The 21,096-nt window shown below is 41.2% G+C and overlaps 1 protein-coding gene across 1 annotated transcript in view; it reads left to right on the top strand.

Moving 5' to 3' along the window:
- LOC117520914 (beta-1,4-galactosyltransferase 1-like) overlaps window positions 1-20,387 on the top strand; it is a 74,527-nt gene extending 54,140 nt beyond the window's left edge. The window contains exons 4-6 of the mRNA XM_034182257.1: window positions 14,456-14,578; window positions 14,742-14,846; window positions 15,804-20,387. Of these exons, the coding sequence (XP_034038148.1) occupies window positions 14,456-14,578; window positions 14,742-14,846; window positions 15,804-15,933 (358 nt within the window). The 3' untranslated portion in view covers window positions 15,934-20,387. The remainder of the gene's footprint in view (window positions 1-14,455; window positions 14,579-14,741; window positions 14,847-15,803) is intronic.
- The last annotated feature ends 709 nt before the right edge of the window (window positions 20,388-21,096 follow it).

Here is a 21,096-nt window from a genome sequence, read left to right as displayed (position 1 = left end):
CAAAAGCCAACGGTTTCTAGATAAGCTCAGATGCAGTCTGAGCATCCAGAACAGTAATTTTAATGTTTTGGGAAGACCATAAAGTGGACACTATTTGACTTATGCAATTTGAAACTGTGGATATAAGTAGTTTATTCTGAGAATAGCCAGCATTGATTTTATTAACATCCTGGTGTAAATAAGGTATCACCACATGTGTAGAACTCAAAAAGAATGATAGGTTGAGTTTTCATTAAAAAAAAAAACAACTGCAATGTGGTAAAATGTATTCATAAATATGAAAGAACAGGCTCTTAATAATTATTAACTATCGCATACTGTATTTTTTTTCTAAAGATTTGTTTTTGCATAAGTTTGAAAAACAACAGATCATAAGTTTAGGATAAATTACTTATGAATTTAATTTTCGAAGTGGCACTAATGACAACACTCATACTGAACATAATTTCGCTTGCATAGACTGATTTTGGAGATCAAGCAATAATTGCAGGTGGGTTTTCTGAGGTCCCAGATAGCTTTTCTGATTTCCTTTTCTAACTTTCAGCATTTAGTAAATTAGCATATGGTCCATTGATACTTACGTGTAGACACTAGTCCCTAGAGGCAACTATTTTTGGTTTCAAATCTGGGCAAATGCAGTCCCAGAAAATTCCGAATGTGACAAACAAGAAACAGTGTTGTAAACACGTCAATGCTGCTAAAAATACAAACTTTCAGAAACAAAGATACTATTCTGACATGGTTTTGCACATAAGACTGACATGGTTTGCACATAAGACTGGCATAGCATGTTTCAAGTACACACATGTATGTCAGAAGGTGGAGGGGCATACCATATTCTGTCCCCTCTGGTTGAAAAGGTGGGGGGGACATGTCCCCCTATCCCCTACCAAATTGCGCCCATGACCATAACCATAACAATAACCCGTAACTATAACCCCTTACCATTCTCAACTCATTTATTTCTAAAGCACATTTAAAATGACAGCAGACGACCAAAGTGCTGTACATAATTAAAAAATGGTCACCAAGTTATCCCCAGTCGTAAATAAATAAAAGTAAAGATAAAATTGCCACAGGCAATAAAACAAATAAAGACAAAGTAAAATAAAGAGTAAAAAGTAGTAGGAAATAATATAATTTCATTTATTGTCATTTATATCGAATCAAATCACAAGAAAGCTGCCTCAAGGCGCATCGCATAACTAAGGTCTAACCTTACCAACCCCCAGAGCAAGAACACAGGTGACAGTGGTAAGAAAAAACTCCCTTTGATGATTTGAGGAAGAAACCTCAAGCAGACCAGACTCAAAGGGGTGACCCTCTGCTTGGGCCATGCTACCAACACACTAGACAAATATACACAAAATGTTGGGAGTCATACTGGTGTCCAGGATGGGAGGGTTGCAGAAGAAGACACCCACTCCCACCTCTGGACGGAGCCGCACCTCAAACAGGGAGAAAAAACAAAGACAACAAATAAGGTATAATTTGTCAGCATTAAGCAACAAGAAAACAGAAGAAATACTAAGATGAAATAGAGATGTAATCAATCATTTAAGAAATGCCAGAGAAAAAGAAAGGGCCAGGGATGATCTGATATTAAAGGGGAGACTACTTCAGAGCCTGGGGGCAGCCGCTGCAAAGGCTCTGTCACCTCTCATCTTTAATCTGGTTTTAGGCACCTCCAGCAACAGTTGGTCAGAAGACCTTAAGGCTCTGGTAACCATAACACGTAACAATCAACCATATCCCCTAACCATAACAAATAACCCCTAACTATAACCATAACAAATAACCCCTAACCATAACAATAATCCTTAACCATAACAATAACCCATAACCATAATCCGTCACAATAACCATAACAAATAACTCCTAATCATAACAATAAACTGTAACCCCTAACTATAACCATAACCCATAACAATAAACCACAACCAAAAACCCCTAACCATAATAACCCCAAACCATAACAATAACTAGGGCTGGGCGATATGACCTAAAATTCATATCTCGGTATAAATTCCTTCATAGTAACGGTATATATCACGATATAAACTTAAGAGTAAAAATTATAGTCCCTTAGCAAAGCTAAATTGATAAAAGTAAATGAATAAAAATCAAAATGGATATAATGTAATTTTGAGTGCCCGAGTCTTTGACTTCTGTTTCACATGTAATTTTGGACATTAGAATGGCCTCTCACTTTGTCATTCCTGCTTCTGTCCAGCTGGAGGCAACGTCAGTAAGCTTTTTTTGTCTGCCTTTGGTGACGTTTTGTCCAGAATGTCGTCAGAGACCCCCCCCACACATGGGAAATATATGTTTGTATTGTCAATATGTTACATGGAGCAACAAATAAAAATTACCGTAATTTCCAGACTATAAGCTGCTACTTTTTTCACATGCTTTGAACACTGAGGCTTAAACAATGATGCGGCTCATTTATGAATTTTTACAGGCTTTCTCATAAGTCAAAATACATCAATTGATGCTGTGCATTGATTGACTGAAATCTGTGGTTCTCATGCGGCATAAATTCATACACAGAGTAAATATAAAGTCTTCCCTGTTCGTTTTAGTGGATTCATCAACACATCCTGAAGAAAAACGATCCACATAAAGCCTCCTGATTTTGGAAAATGACGTCTGAATATACTTTAATTCCTTGTTGTGGCTGAAGAACAGTCCCTCTTGGGCACTTTGCGCAACAGTTGCTCCGTCAGATCAGTCAGCGGAGCTTCTGTCACACAGGTGTTCCGCCACAGAGTTCTGTTTGTTTAGGGTTTTTGGTAGATTTTTTTTTTTTTCCCCAATGCGTCACACAGTTTTCTTTTTGTTTTCTTAGAATTTGGTTTAGTCTAACAGGGTTTCACTAACTTTTGGCGTCTCTTCCCTGGCTTCCTGTCCCTGTGAGATCAGATTTTAAGGTTCTGCTACGAACCTATAAAATTGTTCATGGACTGGCATCTCCCTACCTAGCTGACCTAATTAAACCCTATGTACCGGCCCGGGCTGTGCGTTCTCAAGGTGCAGGACTACTTTGTGTCCCTAGGGTGAATAAAACGTATGTGGGGTCACAGAGCTTTCACTTATTGTGCCCTTGTTCCGTGGAATGATCTCCCTGTATCAATAAAACAGTCAGATTCTGTACAGACTTTCAAGTCCAGACTTGAGACGCACTTATTTTCCCTTTCGTATGGCTATCATACTGGCATAGTATGTTATTATGCTTTTTACTCTTTTAATTCATTTTATTAGTAAATGGAGCGGGCCGCAGTCTCAACTTTGTCTAAAGTCTGGGTCTTTTAGTGAAGCTTAGGGTTAGTGGCCGGCGAGCACCTTAGTATTTCTTCTATTTTTCTTGTTTAATGCTGACAAATTATACTGTATTTGTTGTCTTTCTGCCGTCTGATTGTTTTTTGGTTTTTTGTTTTTTTTTTCTCTGTTTGAGGTGCAACTCCATTCAGAAATGGGTGTGGTGTCTTTCTGTGTCTGTCTTGTTCTGTCGCTGGCAACATTTCCTGTATATTCATTTTGTCAATTGTGTCGGTAGCATGGTTCAAACAGAGGGTCACCCCTTTGAGTCTGGTCTGCTTGAGGTTTCTTCCTCAAATCATCAGAGGGAGTTTTTTCTTACCACTGTCAGCTGTGTTCTTGCTCTGGGGGTTGGTAAGGTTAGACCTTACTTGTGTGAAGCGCCTTGAGGCAACTTTGTTGTGATTTGCCGCTATATAAATTAAAAGAAATTGAAATTGAAAAGTTTGTGTTTGGTGGCTCTGCTTGTGTTTCTGTAGAGAGTCCCAGAAGCAGCTGGGTGAGGGGGCGTCTCTCTACAGTCTCTCTGTGGATCAGGGCTTTGTTATGGAACGTACTGGGGTCACTATTTTTAAGGTGGTCATCAAATGTAATTACTTTCTTTTGAGCTTGGAATATCAGCATTTTTGTCTTGGTTAGATTCATTGTTGAGGCCCAGCTTTGGGAGAAATTGTGTCGAAGGTCAAGTTGTTGTAGCTCTTTGGCTGGAGGCAGCAACACCAGGTCATCTGCCAAAAACAGACATTTGATTTCTGTGTCCACTAGAGTGATGCTGACTGTTCTAGATTTGGCCAATTCATTGTTGTAGATGTAGGAGAGGGTTGGGCTCACCTGGACCAGTGGTCTGGTGGGCTTATGTCATGGGTCACCTGTCTGTGGGCATCAGTGGCAAATGTCTTTTTTCTCCAAAATTGCTTGGCATAAATGCTTCATCCTATAAGGACACCAAAGTTTGTTGGAGACATTCCAATAACATGGTGGCCATATTGAAAATGCCACATAGAGCCACTGGTCAGCAGTTTCTAAAAATATTGAGCTGAAATTTGGCACAAGGGTAGCTAGTAGGTATAGCTCCAGAACATGTCTGATGGGTTTTTAAGATTTTTTTTATTTTGAACTTGATACGACCTTTGGAGTTTGGCCACACCCACTGTTCTAGCTGAAACTGTGATATATCATCTAGGTGAGCATGGCACTGTCTTTTGACTGACCTCACATGGCCCACCTGCAGTACCAGCACAGCCCACCAGGGGATGTAACTGCACACCAGCAGCATCTTGGGGGTTAAGGACTTTACCCTAGCGTTCTTTGAGGATGCTCTGATCACACACCATTTTAGCCACTTGACCACCACCTTCCCCATGTGTGCCGTCAGCCGACTGAGACCAGCTGCATACATTGTAGCTCTCTCGCCTCTCACCAGGGATGATTATAAACCAGAGAGCCGTATATGAGAACGCGGTCCCAATGCTGCCTAATAAACACGAGTCTCCCTTCATGGACAGTGACATGACACTTTGTAACCGGGCAAAATATTGTTAATGCATTTTCAATGCAGATACGTGAGTGAACATACACAGGGGGAAAAGCTCACAAAATACATGTTAAAATGCCGTTCTGACCTGGATATCGAGCCAGTAAAATGAACTTACATTAAATTGTCTCTGAAAAGTATTAAACTTATCGTGACACCCACATTCCCAAATATTATTGTTGGAAGTTACACAGATCTGATTTGTTCCAGCTGCAATAAATCAGCAGCTGAGCCGGGATGTCCTGCTGCTGTGTTCAGTGTAGCGCGGCTCTCAATCTGTTGCAATATATTTATTATAAATAATAAACTTGGAGAGGATTCCAAATGTGTTCTCCACTGCGCGATGTAGACGACACAGCCTGCAGCTGTAAATGATTTATGATTCTATGAGTAAATGGTTTCATCAGCAAAGTTCTGAATGTAAATGCATCAACGGCTATGAAATTATTATTTTTTGTGTGTGTTGAAAGTTTAAACAGATCTGATATGTTCCAGCTTCCAAATTCTGCAGACATGAATGCAAAATGTCACACAATCCAGACTGAAATACAGAGTACATTAATTAATTCCACATGGCCCACATTAATTAAATCCAGTTTTGCACAGTACTGAATAAATTCAGCTTTGAATAAAATTCCATTCCAGGTGGTTTGTAAATCCTCAGATTTGGCACACAGGCATTAGGCTTTACACCAGTTTATCGCCCAAATGTCACAGAAAAAGTAACAGGAATAACCAAAACTGCTTAATTATGGAAGCAAATGTTGTCTCCCTTCTTCCTCTGTTTGTGGCTTTGACAACATTTACACCTTTCCAGCATTTTGCACCTGTTTTTTGATGAGATTCTTTGAGCATCAGTGCGCACTACCCACTGAGTTGCCTGGATACAAAATGGCGACCACGCCTCCTTGTAGGGACTTGTCTCAGTGCGACTGTGGACTCTGTTATAATCATTAATGTGAGTATAGTTTGCAATTTTGTTTTTTTATTTTTATCCATCACAGGATAACTCCAACCCTGTTGTGTTTTCCCCAAATAACTGTGGGCTTTTTGTCACAAACATCTAGTCAGGTAGCATGCGCTGGTGCCGTACGTCACCTCATCTGTCACACTACAAAACCACCTTGGGTCCTGGGTGGCAACCACTCAGCCAGACAGTTGGTCCATTACTAATCTGCTGCAGCTGAATGGAACATGGGCCCCATGGCCTGGGGTGAAACGCGGGCACCAATGTGATTGTGTCAGATTAGGGAATTAAACCTAAGATGTTCTGGTCAGAAATCCACCACGAGAACCTCAAACGGATTCTGTTGTGTTTTTTTTTGTTTTTTTTACGTTTCTGTGGTTGAGGTCATGAGGTCAACACAGGAACCAGTGATGAAAGTCTTCCGCAGATTCACTTGTGTGGTGAACGCTTCCAGGTTATTTTTGATAGCATAAGTCAGAATCCATCAGTGGTGGGCACAGCTAACCAAAAGTTAGCTTCGATAACCGCTAATCAGCTAATTGAAAAGTTAGCTTTTATAACGCTAAACCGATAGACCACTAAAAAGTTTAGCGGAAGCTACAGATAACCACTAACTTTCAGTATTGTCTCTGGTACACTCTCAGCTACTGACAAGCCGGTTTTGAGTTTAAACACCGCCAGCGCTTCTGATTAGAATCAAAGACCGATCACAAACCCAAACACAACCAACGAGCCAGCACTTCTGTCTTTGTGCACCCTGCCCACTGCTCTAAGGAAGAGTCATTTACTTTCACAGCATAGCGAGGTCCAGCCGTGAGGCAGACATCCTCAAAAGGAAAGCAGGGTTGACTTATGGTTTTGATTTATAAACCAAATTAATCCGGATAGAATAACTACATTAATGTCAACTCTGTTATTTGTACAAAGTGAAACTATAACACATATCTTTTCATTTTAAAATAATGCACCAATTCTGAAGTTTTGAACATTAACACACACAGATGCCAAAATGCATTATGGGTAAACTGAGCCTCTGATCACTCATTGGTTGATTCATTATATGTAAAACCCAACACACAAGTTAACGTGTGTGTTGGCTTTTACAAATAAATGTGTATTTGTAAAATATGTCACTTTTTATATTTGTTAAAAGGCATTTGCTAAACTGAAAATACTGTTTTGTTGTGATTAACCAACAACCGTGAGATATAACCGGGCGTCATTCACAGTGCCATCCAGTAGATGGCAGTGTCCTATGCATTTTGACCCTTATACTGGATTGCCGTTACCGTGAACTCCAAGACATTATCAGTTGTAGAAGTCAAGTGTTTAGATGAATGTAGAGAGAGAACAGTAAGGCTCCAATGTGAGTCTGTGTTTTTTATGGAGCGGTAATCACACTATGTTCTGATCTGTCTGACAGACTGGATTATAGTCGTAAAATACAGCAGTCTGCTGAAGTCGTGTTGAAATGAAAGGCGGCATCGCGTGGCACGGCATGTCGTGGCAAGTGAATCGAGTTGTGGGCATTTTTCTGTATGTTGTAAACGCTCCAACTGGGCCACGTTGTTATGCGCTTGAACGTTGCAGGAGTTCCCTGCTGACCTTTGACTCCAAAGTACAGCAAAACGGCTCCTGATGGTGTCAGAGTTTTGGTTCGTGGATCTGACCGGAGCTCATCAGATCTGAGCGATTTGTCCAAATGACAGCAAATCAAATCACCTGTTTTGTTTGTAATCATCACGGAGTCCTCACAAACTTTAAATGTAATGCAACGCTAAAATACCCTCTGCTGTATGAGCACAAACATAGGAAACAGTATGTGACCTTTTGACCTTTTAAAATAGGTCAAGGTTAGCCATCTTTGAACTTGTCTGAGGTCTTTGTCCCCAAAATGTTCTCTGTGAATTTGAAGACTGGCAATAAGAGGACTGGACTCACACTGAGCACAGACAGAGGGACAGACAAACAGTCTTGACAATACCTGATGGACATACTTTGACTTCAGAAAAAGTAATTGTAATAATTGGTAATGTTTTTTTTTATATTTTAAAAGCTTGTCATTTGAATGTTTGTCAAAACAAACTTCAGAGGCAGCAAACACGATGAGGTGTTTTTTCTTTTAAAAATGTTTATTTTTAATTATTTGGTGGTTGAGTGTTTCGATAACCAGAGATCATCGTGACCACTCTGTGGAAATGTGGGCGGGGCTTCTGTGTTCAGGAAGGCAAAATGCTGAGAGTGACACCAGAGAGGAAGAAGAGCAGCCAGCAGCTGACTGTTTCCTGTATGCACTCACATCTGTTCCTGTTTACATGGTTTGTTTTACGCAACTGGAACAGTTCCCGTTATAGCTCAAACACTCAAAGCAGCTCAGTTCATTTCACGTCACAACTAACACTCCAACAGGCTTCATGACAAATGAAACCCAGTGCTCCAATGGGCTTCATGAAAAATCAAACCCAACGCCCCCACGGCCTTCATGACAAATGAAACCCAACGCCACAACGGGCTGCATGACCAATGAGGCCGGTAATGCGTTACTCTAATCTGACCGCTTTTTTCAGTAACGAGTAGTCTAACGTGTAAATCTTTCCAAATCAGTAATTGGATTAAACTTACTTTTCCAAGTCACTGTGCGTTACTGTTATTTCTGCATTGCGGCATCGATTAATAGTCTCTGGTTCCCTACCCTCCTGGAGTACTGATGAGTAACTCAAATCCCATTATCATAAACATATCAAGTGAACACCATGTCTTCCTCTACATACATATTTACATACATATACAGTATACACACAACATACACCTTCACATACATACATAATTACACACACACACATACATATATATACACATATACATACACAAATGAATGTTACTGATTTCACAATTACAACTGACAACACAAAACTCACCGTACTTCATTAGATTCATATCTTGAAAACATCATTTTTTTATATTGATTTTTAAACTGATTGATATTTGGACATCGTTTGAGGTCATCCGTCAGGTTATTCCATAATCTAGGGCCACACATGGAGACACAGAAACCTTTCCTGGTCATCCGAGCGCCAGCAATTTTAAAATGATACAAGCCCTGTAAATTATATTTTCCTTCTCTCTCAGTAAAATATTCTTGAATTCTAAATGGCACTTGTTTATTTTTCACTTTGTGCATTAATTGAACAGTCTTGAACAAAATCATATCAAGTTTTAGTATTTGAGATTTAATGAACAGTGGGTTGGTGTGGTCTCGATAACCTGCATTATGAATTGTCCTTAATGCTCTTTTTTGAAGAATGAATAATGGTTGCAGTGTAGTTTTGTAATTGTTGCCCCAAACTTCAGCACAGTAAGTCAAGTAGGGTGCAACAATAGAGAGTATGTAGTGCTCTGCAATCAAGAACATGCTTTACTTTATTTAATACTGCAATACGTTTTGATACCTTTGTTTGAATATGCTGAATATGAGCTTTCCAATTAATTTTTTCAGCAATAATGACACCTAAAAACTTATTCTCTTTGACACGTTCTGTGTTTACCCCATGTCTATTTAACTGAATTTGTATGTCTTTTTTATAATTTCCAAATAACATCAATTTAGTTTTAGACAAATTTAATGATAATTTGTTAATATCAAACCATCTCTTTAACTTTATCATTTCTGTTCCTAAATCAGATAATAGTTGTTACAGATTTTCCCCTGAGCAAAACAGGTTTGTGTCATCTGCAAAGAGCACAGTTTTAATCATATCTGAGACTTTGCATAAATCATTAATGTATAAAATAAATAATTTTGGGCCCAACACAGAACCTTGTGGTAGCCCACAAACGATGTCCAGATATGAAGAACAGTATTCCCCAAGTTTAACAAACTGCTTTCGGTTTTGTAAATAGCTTTTAATCCAACTCAGAGCAACTCCTCTGATCCCATACAGTTCCAACTTTTGAAATAGTATATTGTGATCAATTGTATCAAAAGCCTTAAGTCAATAAATAAACCTGCAACTATTACCCTTTGGTCCACATGTTTATTGATCTCTTCTATGGAATCTAGCAATGCCAGTGCCGTGGACCTTTTTGCTCTGAAACCATATTGACTTTCATCAGGCAAGTTGTGTCGATCTATAAATTTATCCAGTCTGCTGTTATAAGGTTTTTCCAGTATCTTTGAAAATTGTGACAGTAGAGACACAGGCCTGTAGTTAGTAAAAAGATGCTTGCTGCCAGATTTGAATAAAGGTATCACTTTTGCCACTTTCATACTGTTAGGAACAATCCCAGTTTGAAATGATTTGTTAAAAATATATGATAATGGTTTTGCAATTTCAGTAATTATTCACTTTACTAAGAACATATGTACCTCATTATGATCCGTTGACTTTTTACTTTTACATGTACTAACTATGTTAATAATTTCCCTTTCATCTACTGGGCTGAGAAACATTGTGTGTGGATCAATTAACTGCTGATTTTCCCATGTACTGTGTGGAATTTCAGCTGCCAGATCTGGCCCAACATTAGCAAAAAATTTATTGACACTATTCACTACTTGGCTCATGTTATATTCATCTTTGTTGTCATAAGTAAAATATGTTGGATAGTTATTTGATTTGGGTTTATTTGCTATAATACTATTCAATATTTTCCATGTTTCCTTTATATTGTTTTTATTATCGTTTAGTATTTTTCCAAAGTATGATTTTTTTTACAGTTCCGCATAATAGTTGTTAGTTTATTTTTATAGTCCTTATATTTAACCCCTGCCTCTCTTGATTTACTTTTAATAAATTCTCTGTATAGCCTATTTTTCTTTATATACGCCTTTTGAAGGCCTTTTGTTATCCATGGGTTAGCTTTATAGTTATACTTTTTATTAAACTGTATAATTGGACAATTTTTGTTATATATGTTGAGAAATATGTTTTCAAATTCGGAATATGCTAAATTTGCATCTTGCTGATTGTAAATGGAATTCCAATCCTGTAAAAGTAAATCATTTTTTAAGGCAGTGATAGCTTCTTCAGATTGCAAGCGCTTGCAATATTGTTTTTTCTCAGAACGTTTTTTTATTAAACTTGAAATCAGTTACTATAAAAATTGGTAGATGGTCACTAATATCATTAATTAATAAGCCACTTAGTGTTTTGGTATCGATATCATTAGTAAATATATTATCAATGAGAGTAGCTGAATGTGAGGTGATTCTTGAAGGCCTAGTAATTTTTGGATATAGATTTAGAGTGTACATAGTGTTAATGAAATCCTCAGTTACTTTATGCTGATGTGGGTTTAAGAGATCAATGTTTATATCTCCACAAACAAATACTTGCTTATTACCCATCTGTGAAAACACTTTCTCTGTCCAGTTTTGAAATTCTTCAATTTTAGAGCCAGGAGCTCTATATATGCAGCTAATAATTATATTTTTGCCTTTTTCCATATCTATTTCAATTGTGATGGATTCCAAAAGATTTTCCACAGCCACAGTCATTTGATCTTTAATTTTGTAGTTAATCCTTTTGTCAACATACAAAGCCACTCCTCCTCTATTTTGTCTATTCAAATGATTAAATTCATAACCCTCCAGCTCATAATTTGTATCATCACCCTCTGTAAGCCATGTTTCCGTTATGGCAATTATACTGAATGGTCGACAAAATTGTTGTAAATAGTCTTTGATACTCCCAAAATTTTTTGTACAGACTCCTGCTATTAAAGTGGATTATTGACAATTTCCCATCACTTGAAATGCAGTTATTGTATTGTTCTTCTGTGTATACTGACAGTTACTATTTATGAAGGAATAGAAATGATTGTCCGGATCTATCTCATGTTCCGGATCCTGTATATGATGCTCAGTATACTGAAAAGGTTGTAATTCCACATTCTCATAACCATGTATGATCTCAGTTATACTATTACTGTTCAGAAGCACTGATGAATGGTCTGTATGTTTGTCAGTCATTATGAAAGTTGGTTGCGTTCACTTACCATGTTTATTCATATTTTTCCAATTCCTCCATGCTTCTGATCAGCAACACTTTAGCTTCTTCTGGGGACCCGTTCAGTTTGATGAATACTTTACAGTTTGATGTCCATGTGTTTTGAATTTTTTTTTGTTTTCTCAAGTATCTTGCCTTTTTTGCTATGTCTGCGTTGTGTTTAGTGAGATGTTCATTTATGTAAACATTGGATCCTTTAAGTTATATCCTTGTTTGAGCAGAGTTGTTTTGTCTTTCCTGTTAACAAACCTCATGATGACTGTAGGTTTGTCGGATGAATTCTTCCTGGGTAATGGATGACATGCTTCAATAGTGTTTATATCCAGATCAATCCCCTTAGTTTGCAGAAAAGCAGCAACTTGTTGCTCTGTGGAGCGTTGGTCTTGTTCATCGGGCTCCCCCCGTTACCAGAGGCTGCTGCCCGAGCATACGATCTGGGTCTGATGTAGAGCCCAGATACAACAACATCGTTCATTCGCGTGTACTGCTCCATCTCAGTTACCCTTATTTCCAATAACGCGATACGTTTGTCCTTCTGCTCAATAAGGCCTCGCAGGTCCTTAACTTTCTTCACTAGTGCCAGTATCTCCTTCTGCTGAGTTTTTACGGCACAAACCTCCTCCATGAGAGTATCCAGAACCTTCTTAATATCGTCCAGATCCTCCGTCACGGGTGTTTTCTTTGGCCCCATTCTCACCGTCTTATTTAACAGCTGTTTGTTGTGCAACAGCTGTTAGCTTTTAGCTGTTAGCCGAAACCAAGCTGGCTTAGCCTAGCTTGCGACGTCCCGGCTTCTCTGCGGGGCCGACAAGCCGACTGCTGATGGTAATTGCGGCCGCGACGAGTCTCGGACCCGGGTGGCGTCTCCGGCGGTGGAGGGCTGGTGACGATCTCTGACGAGCTGCGGTACCGGCTGGGCCTCTGTCGAGTTGCGGGCTGATGGCGGCCTCCCTCTAGCCACAGTCCCGGCTGGGCCTCCGGTGTGCTGCGGGGCTGATGGCGGCCTCCCTCGAGCCGCAGCCGAGCTGGGCCTCCAGCGAACTGCGCGCTGATGGCGTCCACCGACGCGCCTGGTCCTGGCTGGGGCCTTCGGCGGTCCGCAGACTTTGATGAGTTGTACAACGGTACGGCCGTCTACCCAGACGCCGACCGTCTGCTCACTGCTGCTTATTCTGGTGCTCACTGCTGCTTATTCTGGTGCTCACTGCTGCTTGCTCTGGTTCTCACTGCTGCTCACTCTGGTGCTCACTGATCACGCTTTGAGATGTCTCTCAAAGCGTGGTGACGACAGCACACCTGCACCGAGCTTTACAAAGACATTTTTACGCTCTTTTTTCCCCCCTTTATTTAAAACTCAGCCGCTCTGTGAGTGTCCTCGCTAAAAACAGCTGATCCGCAACTAACACTTCTTTGCACCCAAATGCGCCTAAACTCTCTTTGAGGACACACCAAAGCAGGGGCGAATCCATGTGAGAAGAGGGCGTGCTCCCCAAAACAGCCCTAGATTAAAGGGCCACTTTTGAAGCCTTTTTTTTTTTTTACTTCTAATGATACTACTTATAAGAAAAATTTAGACAGAATTTAAATGTTAGAAAAAATGTTAGAATGAATTTAATAGTTACATTTATAAAGAGTGTAGGTTAGAAACTGCAAGTTTTACCATTACAGTGCCATCAGTGGTTAAATATGAGGTCAAGAAAGATGTCTTTTTATATATATATATATATATATATATATATATATATATATATATATATAAGAAAGAAGTACTTATGCTCATTGAAGTCAAGAAAGGGAGACTATAAAGTGAGTATTGGCAAAATGGGTTATTTTCATGTTGAGGTGGGGGTAGGCTGTTGTCGGCAGCTGCTGAAAAAGTAACTAATAAAGTAACTAGTAATCTAACTTGAGTAATCAGTAAAGTAACTCTTATTTTTCAAGGAGTAATCAGTAATTGCATTACTTTTTCAAAGTAACTTTGGCAACACTTCATGACAAATGCAACCCAAAGGGCTTCATGATAAATGAAACCCAACACCCCCACGGGCTTTGTGACTATTGAAACCCATTGCCCCCGCGGACTTCGTGATGAATGAAACCCAACCCCCCCGCGGGCTTCGTGACGGATGAAATCCAACGCCCCCGCGGGCTTTGTGAATGAAACTCCTTCATGAATGATGAATGAAAGTCCTTTCCTGACTCCGCCCTCTCTCTGTCTAGTCTTTAATAGCAGTAATATCAGGTTTTGTTAAAATCCGTTCAAGTGTTACATGATATGACTGACGGTGCCTGTTGGGACACGCCCACAGAGCCTAACTGACAGGAAGAGATGACTTTGCTCTCAAGAAAAAGGGGCGTGGCAAGCAGCAGCTCCTTTCCATTTAAAGGAACAGACAGAAATGCCGTATTTCTGACAGAGCAGAACTTGACCCCCTCTGTGTCTGGGAGGGACTTTTGGACCTGAATGTCTTTGTGAAACACCTGCTAACCTGTTTAATGTCCTGAGCTGAAGTACAGCATCACTCCTCCTCTGACGGGTTTTATTTCACATCAGACTGACTCTGTGACTTTTTTTTGTCTGAGCGGGTTTGTGGTTTGACTTGACGGTGCCTCTGTGGTCTTCAGGTTGCCCTACAACCAGTATTTTGGGGGCGTGTCCTCAATGAGTAAGGAGCAGTACCTGAAGATCAACGGCTTTCCAAATAACTACTGGGGCTGGGGAGGAGAGGACGACGACATCTACAACAGGTACGGGCGCCGAACCCAGACCGCCACATCCAAGAGTCAGAGTTCATAAGATGAATCCTGGTGAAGGTTCCCAAAGAGAGGGTCCGACCCCGTGCTACCAGGGTGTACCTAATAAAGTGGCGTGTGTTACAGTGTATTTTTAAAATGAAGCTGATGTTTGCAGGCTGGCGTCTAAAGGAATGTCCATCTCCAGACCGAGCAGTGGTGTTGGAAAATGCCGAATGATTCGACATGAGCGAGACAAACAGAACGACCCAAACCCTCAGAGGTGAGCCAGCGGTGCCACTTACCCGCACGTCATAAAAAAAAAAAAAAAAAAAAGATTAACCGTCCACAAAGGACAAACTCAGCACGAACTTTGTTCATCTCCGTCGGCAGGAGCAGATAAAGTAAAATGGTAAAAACGCTCTAACTGTTTCATGTTTGTTTACTCTGTCATTTAATTTAAAAGTAAGCAGATAAAAACTCTGGAGATTATTTTAATTTGTTGTCTGTCAGTGAAACGATCAATCAATAAGCAAAACTGATCTGTCAGATGTTTGACATTGTTTTCTGGAGTTGACCTCCAAAACTAGCAAATAAATAAAAAAAAAAGGGGGCGACTTATATTTCAGAAAATACGACATATACTTTACCTTTAACTCTGTTACTACAAAAAAAAGAAGGAAAAAACAAAACAAAAATCATTTCCAGGTGAGTTCAGTAAGTCTAGACATCCTGATGTACCACGAGAAGATGTGAAGAATTATTTTCCCAATGAAGGAAAACCTTGACAGTTGTTGGCCAAATCAAGAAACCTGTTATGAGTGGGCGTGTCTGAGAAGATGTCAGCAGAGTGACAAACGAATCCAGAAGTACGACGGCGAAACATAAACACCCGCTTAAGATTAAAGATCAGTGTGAGAGAACAAAAACAAAACTGTCTGTTTATTGATTATTGATTAATGCTGATGATGAAATCGAAACGAGTTCTTAACATGTTTGAGCCAAAAACCGTCTGCTGGCTTCAAGTCAAAGACTTCAAAACTCATTCAGTGCCGACCAAAAGTGGTCCCAAATGACGTTCCTCTGAGGTCATGTGACCTCAAGCCAAAAAGCTTATCACATGTCAAAGGTCAAACTCAGGTCAAGAGTCTTTAAAACAGCAGAGTCTAATGCTCAGAGCCCCGCCCCTGCTGTAATGGAGGTCGTGTTCTAACACTGATTTTACTTGTTTTGTCCACAGGTTCGACCGCATCGCTCACACGAGGGACACCATGCACAAAGACGGCATCAACTCTTTGTCCTACAGCGTCGTGAAGATCGAGAAGACAGATCTGTTCACCAAAATCACAGTGGACGTGGGGAAGCCGTGAGCCGGCCGCCGCGGCAAACGAGCGACAGCGCACAGTCTTGCTGCTGTCAAAACCAAAACGTGCCTTAACACTTGAAGAAGGGGGGTTGGTCTGAAGTAGATCCGAGCAGCTGGACTAGAACCAGCCAGAACCTTCTGATGTCAACATAAAGTTTTGTTTGTTGTTACTCCAATTTCATTTTTTGCACAAAACCGGAGGGTTGGTGGGGTTAAACTCCACCCACATCCAATCAGCTGGTCCCGCCTTCAGACATGCTGCAGGGTGTTGATCAATAGCTTTGATTCTGCTTGTTGATTCTTGTTGTCACTGAAGTTTGGAAAATGTTAAACCAAAGCGAAACCCGCCTGAATGTCGGAGTGGATGTGGACTGAGGGTTACAGGTTCTCGTGTCTTGATGTGTCCGACCAGCCGTCCAGAACTAAAGACAATCAGTTTATGCACCAAATAAATTTCACTGATCACGTTTGTGCCAGAGAGCGTTTCTCCCTGAATGCCGTCACCGAGTCGTACGATCATTTATCGGTCATGGTGTCCGATGGCGCCCCCTACTGGAGTAACTTATAAACGTTCAGGTCTGTGCAAAATAACGGTCACATATATATAGTTCATGTGCACGTGATGACGTTAAAGCAAATTAGCTCTCTAAATGCGCTGTATCGTTAAGTTTTTATCGGACGCTACATGGGCATTACGCTGGAGTTCACATGCAATATTGTTAAGATGTTTGTGTTCTTATCACTGCATTGTATCGTTCATAAGAACACCATTAATCTGTTCACGTGTCCCTGAATGTTTTTAAGTTTGTCTGCTGGTCAAACAGTAGTCAAATAATCCCGTAAATAATTTGTTTTATACGTCATGTTTAATGTATTAGTATTTAAATCAAAGCGTAATCGGTGTAAAATCGGCGTATTTAACAGTAAGTGTAAATGAACATACAGCAGCCATGTCCCCGTTTGGGGATGTGTGCCCTTCCAAGGTCTGTGTTCCCATTCAGGGTTGTGCACCTTCGAAAGTCTGTTTCCCTGTTTGGGGTTCTGCGCCTTTCCAAGGTCTGTGTCCCCATTTGGGGTATGCGCCTTTCCAAGGTCCATTTCCCCGTTCGGGGTTCTACGCCCTTCCGAGGTCTGTGTCCCCTGAAACGCTTCAGGCTTCAGTCCTTCAGCGAAATGAGACTGATTTGCTGTTGTCATTGCGTTTCTCTGCCTCTTCCTCCTGTCGTTTGGCACCCTGGACAGCTGCACGCTCTGAGCTATTGTAGTGAGCGTTCCAGGATTTATTTATGCTTTACTTACAAATGTTATTAATTTATAGTCGGACATACGGAGCTTAAAAGTGTCTTTTGTGTTCTTTGTTGTTGTTGTTGTTTACCAATCATTTTGTCTTGGGGCGGGCTCATGCAGTGACTCATGGGATTGTTTGGGCTGTGAAGGACTCACCTTTTCTGTCCTCTTCGTGAAGTTCTGTCCTTCACCAGCAATCTCTGAAATAGGACCGCCCCCTCACACCACGGCCTACGATGACTCCTTCGAAGCGTGTAGCCGCTGGACTGGGACCCAGACAGTGACGATGGACAGTGTACGCACTCTGACCTTAATATTTAAATTTTTTTAAATGACATCAAGTAAAAAAAAAAAGAAAAGAAAAAAAAGGGGGGGGGGGCTTCTTTACATAAAAATGAATGATGCTCTTTAATCTCTTTGAAAATGAATCTCTACAACATAAAACCCCAAATAATCTCTTTGTGTGACGTGTACACACACACACACACACATCTTCAACCGCTTAGTCCAATCAAGGGTCGCGGGGGGCTGGAGCCTATCCCAGCAGTCACAGAGCGCGAGGCGGCGTACACCCAGGACAGGACGCCAGTCTATCGCAGGGCCACATATAGACAAACCATCTTTGTGTGACATCATTTTTAAAAAGTAAAGGGTGAAGAAAGAGTGTGCAAATTGGTCTGAGAGTTCCTCCGCGAGACCCACCCCCACTCTGCGAGTTCGACAGGAATCCAACACGGCAGACTGATGACACTGTTTTTGGTTGTGACCATCAGGAGACGCTGCACAATCAGGCGATGCAGTTAATTGTTTTGTTTTAAATTGCACAGCGCTCGGTGACGCGTTGTTTCTCCTCTGTCGTCATTCATGCGACGGCTCATTTGTGAGAATGAATGATGATGTAGAAGCTCTCAGCCGATCAGCATCCAACGGTCAGATTAGGAACAGATTGGCGCCGTCACCACTTCATAACTAACAAGTTTAGAGCCATGTCCTCTTATTACTAGGTGGAGTTTTAAAAAGGGGGACATGCACAAAAGAGGGAGCCGCCATGACACCCTGGAAAAGCTTCAACATGTTTGAGGACATAAAATCAAAGTTTGACTGACGTTCGAGTTACTTTTAAAAAAAAAACAGGTGTGTTTTTTTTTTAAATCCCATTAGATTAATTTCATGTTCAGTTTGGGTTGAAAGCCCAAATTTTCACTTTGAAGAATCAGTAAGCAGAATTTTAAAATCAACAAAAAAAAAAAACTGCTTAAAGGCAGATGGCTGGCCTAACGGGTTGAGTTGGCCCTGCCCCTCCAAGTGTCGCAAGTCGGCCTCATTTTCCCATCTGACCCACGTTGGGTTCGGGTTCACGTTGGACCCATGTTGGCACTCACTGAGATGAAAATGAGCAGAACAAAGTTCATCTCTGATATGATTGACAATCATGAAGCCCGCCTTCTTTCATGGAACCGTGTAAACACTGTCACGGCGGTTGTCCCCATTTGTTCCTGTCCCAGCTTCTGTCCCTCTGAGCAGACCTCTTCTTGAAGAAATATTAATGTGAGTGTTTTTAGAAATGTCAAATTGCTTCTGTGTTGCGAAGCTTTGAATCGTTGCTTTGTCGTCACTGTTGGAGTGGCGGCTCAGCTGGCAGCCTCGCATCAGGCGCAGAGCGAACGACGCCACCTCTGGTGGTTTGTCTTGGTGCTTGCTGCTGAGTGTGTCGGTCTCTGGTGAGTTGAAGAGTGTATAGTCGGGTTGAACGAGATGTTCATTAGGGGGCAGTAGCATTCAGTGTCTGACTCATAGTTACATATATGAAAGCTGGAGTGAGGACTTGCGCCTGGCCGTGTGCCGGCGAAGAGCCATTATCAGAGAGGGGAAAACAGCTGTGTCTGTCTTGGGTTTTTATTTTTGTTTCTTAGTTCTTCTTGTTTTCTTTATGGCCTCCACATTCACTCAGCACACGCTGTATTGCACATCTGGGTACTTTGCGTCCTTTTTGCCCTCTTTGGTAATGGCAGCTGTGCTGCAGCGTTACATTAGTTGTATAGGAAGTCTTCACTCCAGCTTTCATGTATGTAAACTCTGTGGTCCAGCTGATCTGAGATCTCGCGCCAGACGTACGTGTGGTTCTGAAGCACACCCTTATGAACGTTGTCAGCGTTTGGCCTTGAAATGAATTTTTTATTTGAAGAAAAATAAGCCAAAGCGAGTTTGGCAACATGTGCCTTAAACTAGTGTGTTTTTCACTCTGATTTCAGAGACAAAAAATATTTAAATATCAGTGCTGTCTGAGCTCAGGGTCCAAATCCCTGGCGGCTGCTGCTGCGTGCTCTGGAGCCAGATGCTGAATTTGAAACGGTTCGGCTTTAGGCCACACCAAACCCGCGCGCACCCGTTTAAAGGGTAACTTATGAAAACATTTATCACTGAAGCCTCTGAAACCTGTTTCACAGTTTCATCAAACAGACAGGAAGAGACTCAGAGAGGCTCACTGTCCAAGGGGGTGGAGCTTAGCTTTGAATCAGCTTTGAATAAGTGTCCTTGTTGGTGCTGTTGGTCAAAAAATTTAAGTCTGTTCATAAAATGTTTCCACAGAGACTTTAAAAATGTTTCACGTCGACCAAAAATAAAACACCTTTATTAAAACTTCTTCAGCTGCACTTCAGCAAGATAACGACACGATCGCAGTCAGAAAGCTGTCATCTGATTGGCCAAGAACAAGGACGGCACATTTTGCCTCAAACCAAAACTGACTTCTGTCCTCGGTGGTCCCAGACCTGCAGCAGGACTGTTGCTCGTGTCCCAGAGATCCCACGCTGGTTCCACCTGGTTCCTGCTGAAGTGCCTTTGAACTTTGTCACAAACCTGACCCACCTGAAGTTTCTGAGCTTTAACATCTTTATTCTGTTACCATCTTATAAAAAGTAAACATGGTGGAAGTTTCTCAGTTCAATAACATTTATTTTATTTTTTTAATGATCCACTCTGTGATTGGTTGGAATTCTGATTTTCTGATTGGTCTTGCTTTAGGATTTTTCTTGGGTTTGATTTGTTTCACCGGATGATCATTGTGCTGTTATTGAAGGTCTTCACAGACATTGTCTGTAGACAAAAGTGAGTCATGAGACACTTTGACGTGTTTGAGGCGGACAAATAAACTGATGATGATGATGATGAGTTTTGACTCATTCTGATGCTTCACCACAAAAACACTTTTCTTTCCAGCAGGAAGGTTTTCCAGATGCTTCTGCATCGTGGTCCAGTGGAGCAGATTCAGCAGAACCCATGTTCATGTTTTTAAGGCATTTAATTAAAGTAGTGTGAAACTGCTGGCTGGTGGGCCTGATGTGGACCATGACACTGCTTCATGAGGCCCCACGTGTCCATTTGAAACCTGCTTCACAAGGCACTGCAATTTTGGTTCTGGTAGTTGACTGAGAACTCAGTCATTGGGGTGGGAAGGGTGTGCATTTGGTGAGGTTTGCATTCATGCTTGGTGAGGTGTGCATTTGGTGAGGGGGTGCGTTTGCCATAGACCCTGTGTGTCTCTGCCGTCTTTAGATTGTGACCTTTGGTGATGCTGTGGGACAAGTTGTCTCTGGCTGTCAGCCTGTGTGGTTCTGGTTACGGTCACACCCGGAATGTGTTTGGTGATGTCAGCGGTTTCAGAGTGTTGGTCTGTGTTTTTAGTCACATGTCCCCCTCTGTGGTACCAAAGTGGTCCTGAAGACCAAAGACGGCACAGGATCGCCTCCAAGACCGGTTGGTTTGAAAGTGGTGGCAAAGACGCTGGTGTGATGTCGTAGAGTCCCGCCCTGAGTCTGTCAACTTCTTCCATCCTTTATAAACAGACTCGCTGCACAGATGGACGCCAGCGACTTTCCAC

The sequence above is a fragment of the Thalassophryne amazonica genome, chromosome 11 (genome assembly GCF_902500255.1).
Source record: "Thalassophryne amazonica chromosome 11, fThaAma1.1, whole genome shotgun sequence".
In the NCBI taxonomy this organism is placed as follows: domain Eukaryota; kingdom Metazoa; phylum Chordata; class Actinopteri; order Batrachoidiformes; family Batrachoididae; genus Thalassophryne; species Thalassophryne amazonica.
The sequence above is the reverse complement of the archived record's forward strand: the minus strand, read 5'-3'. Positions and strand labels throughout refer to the sequence as shown.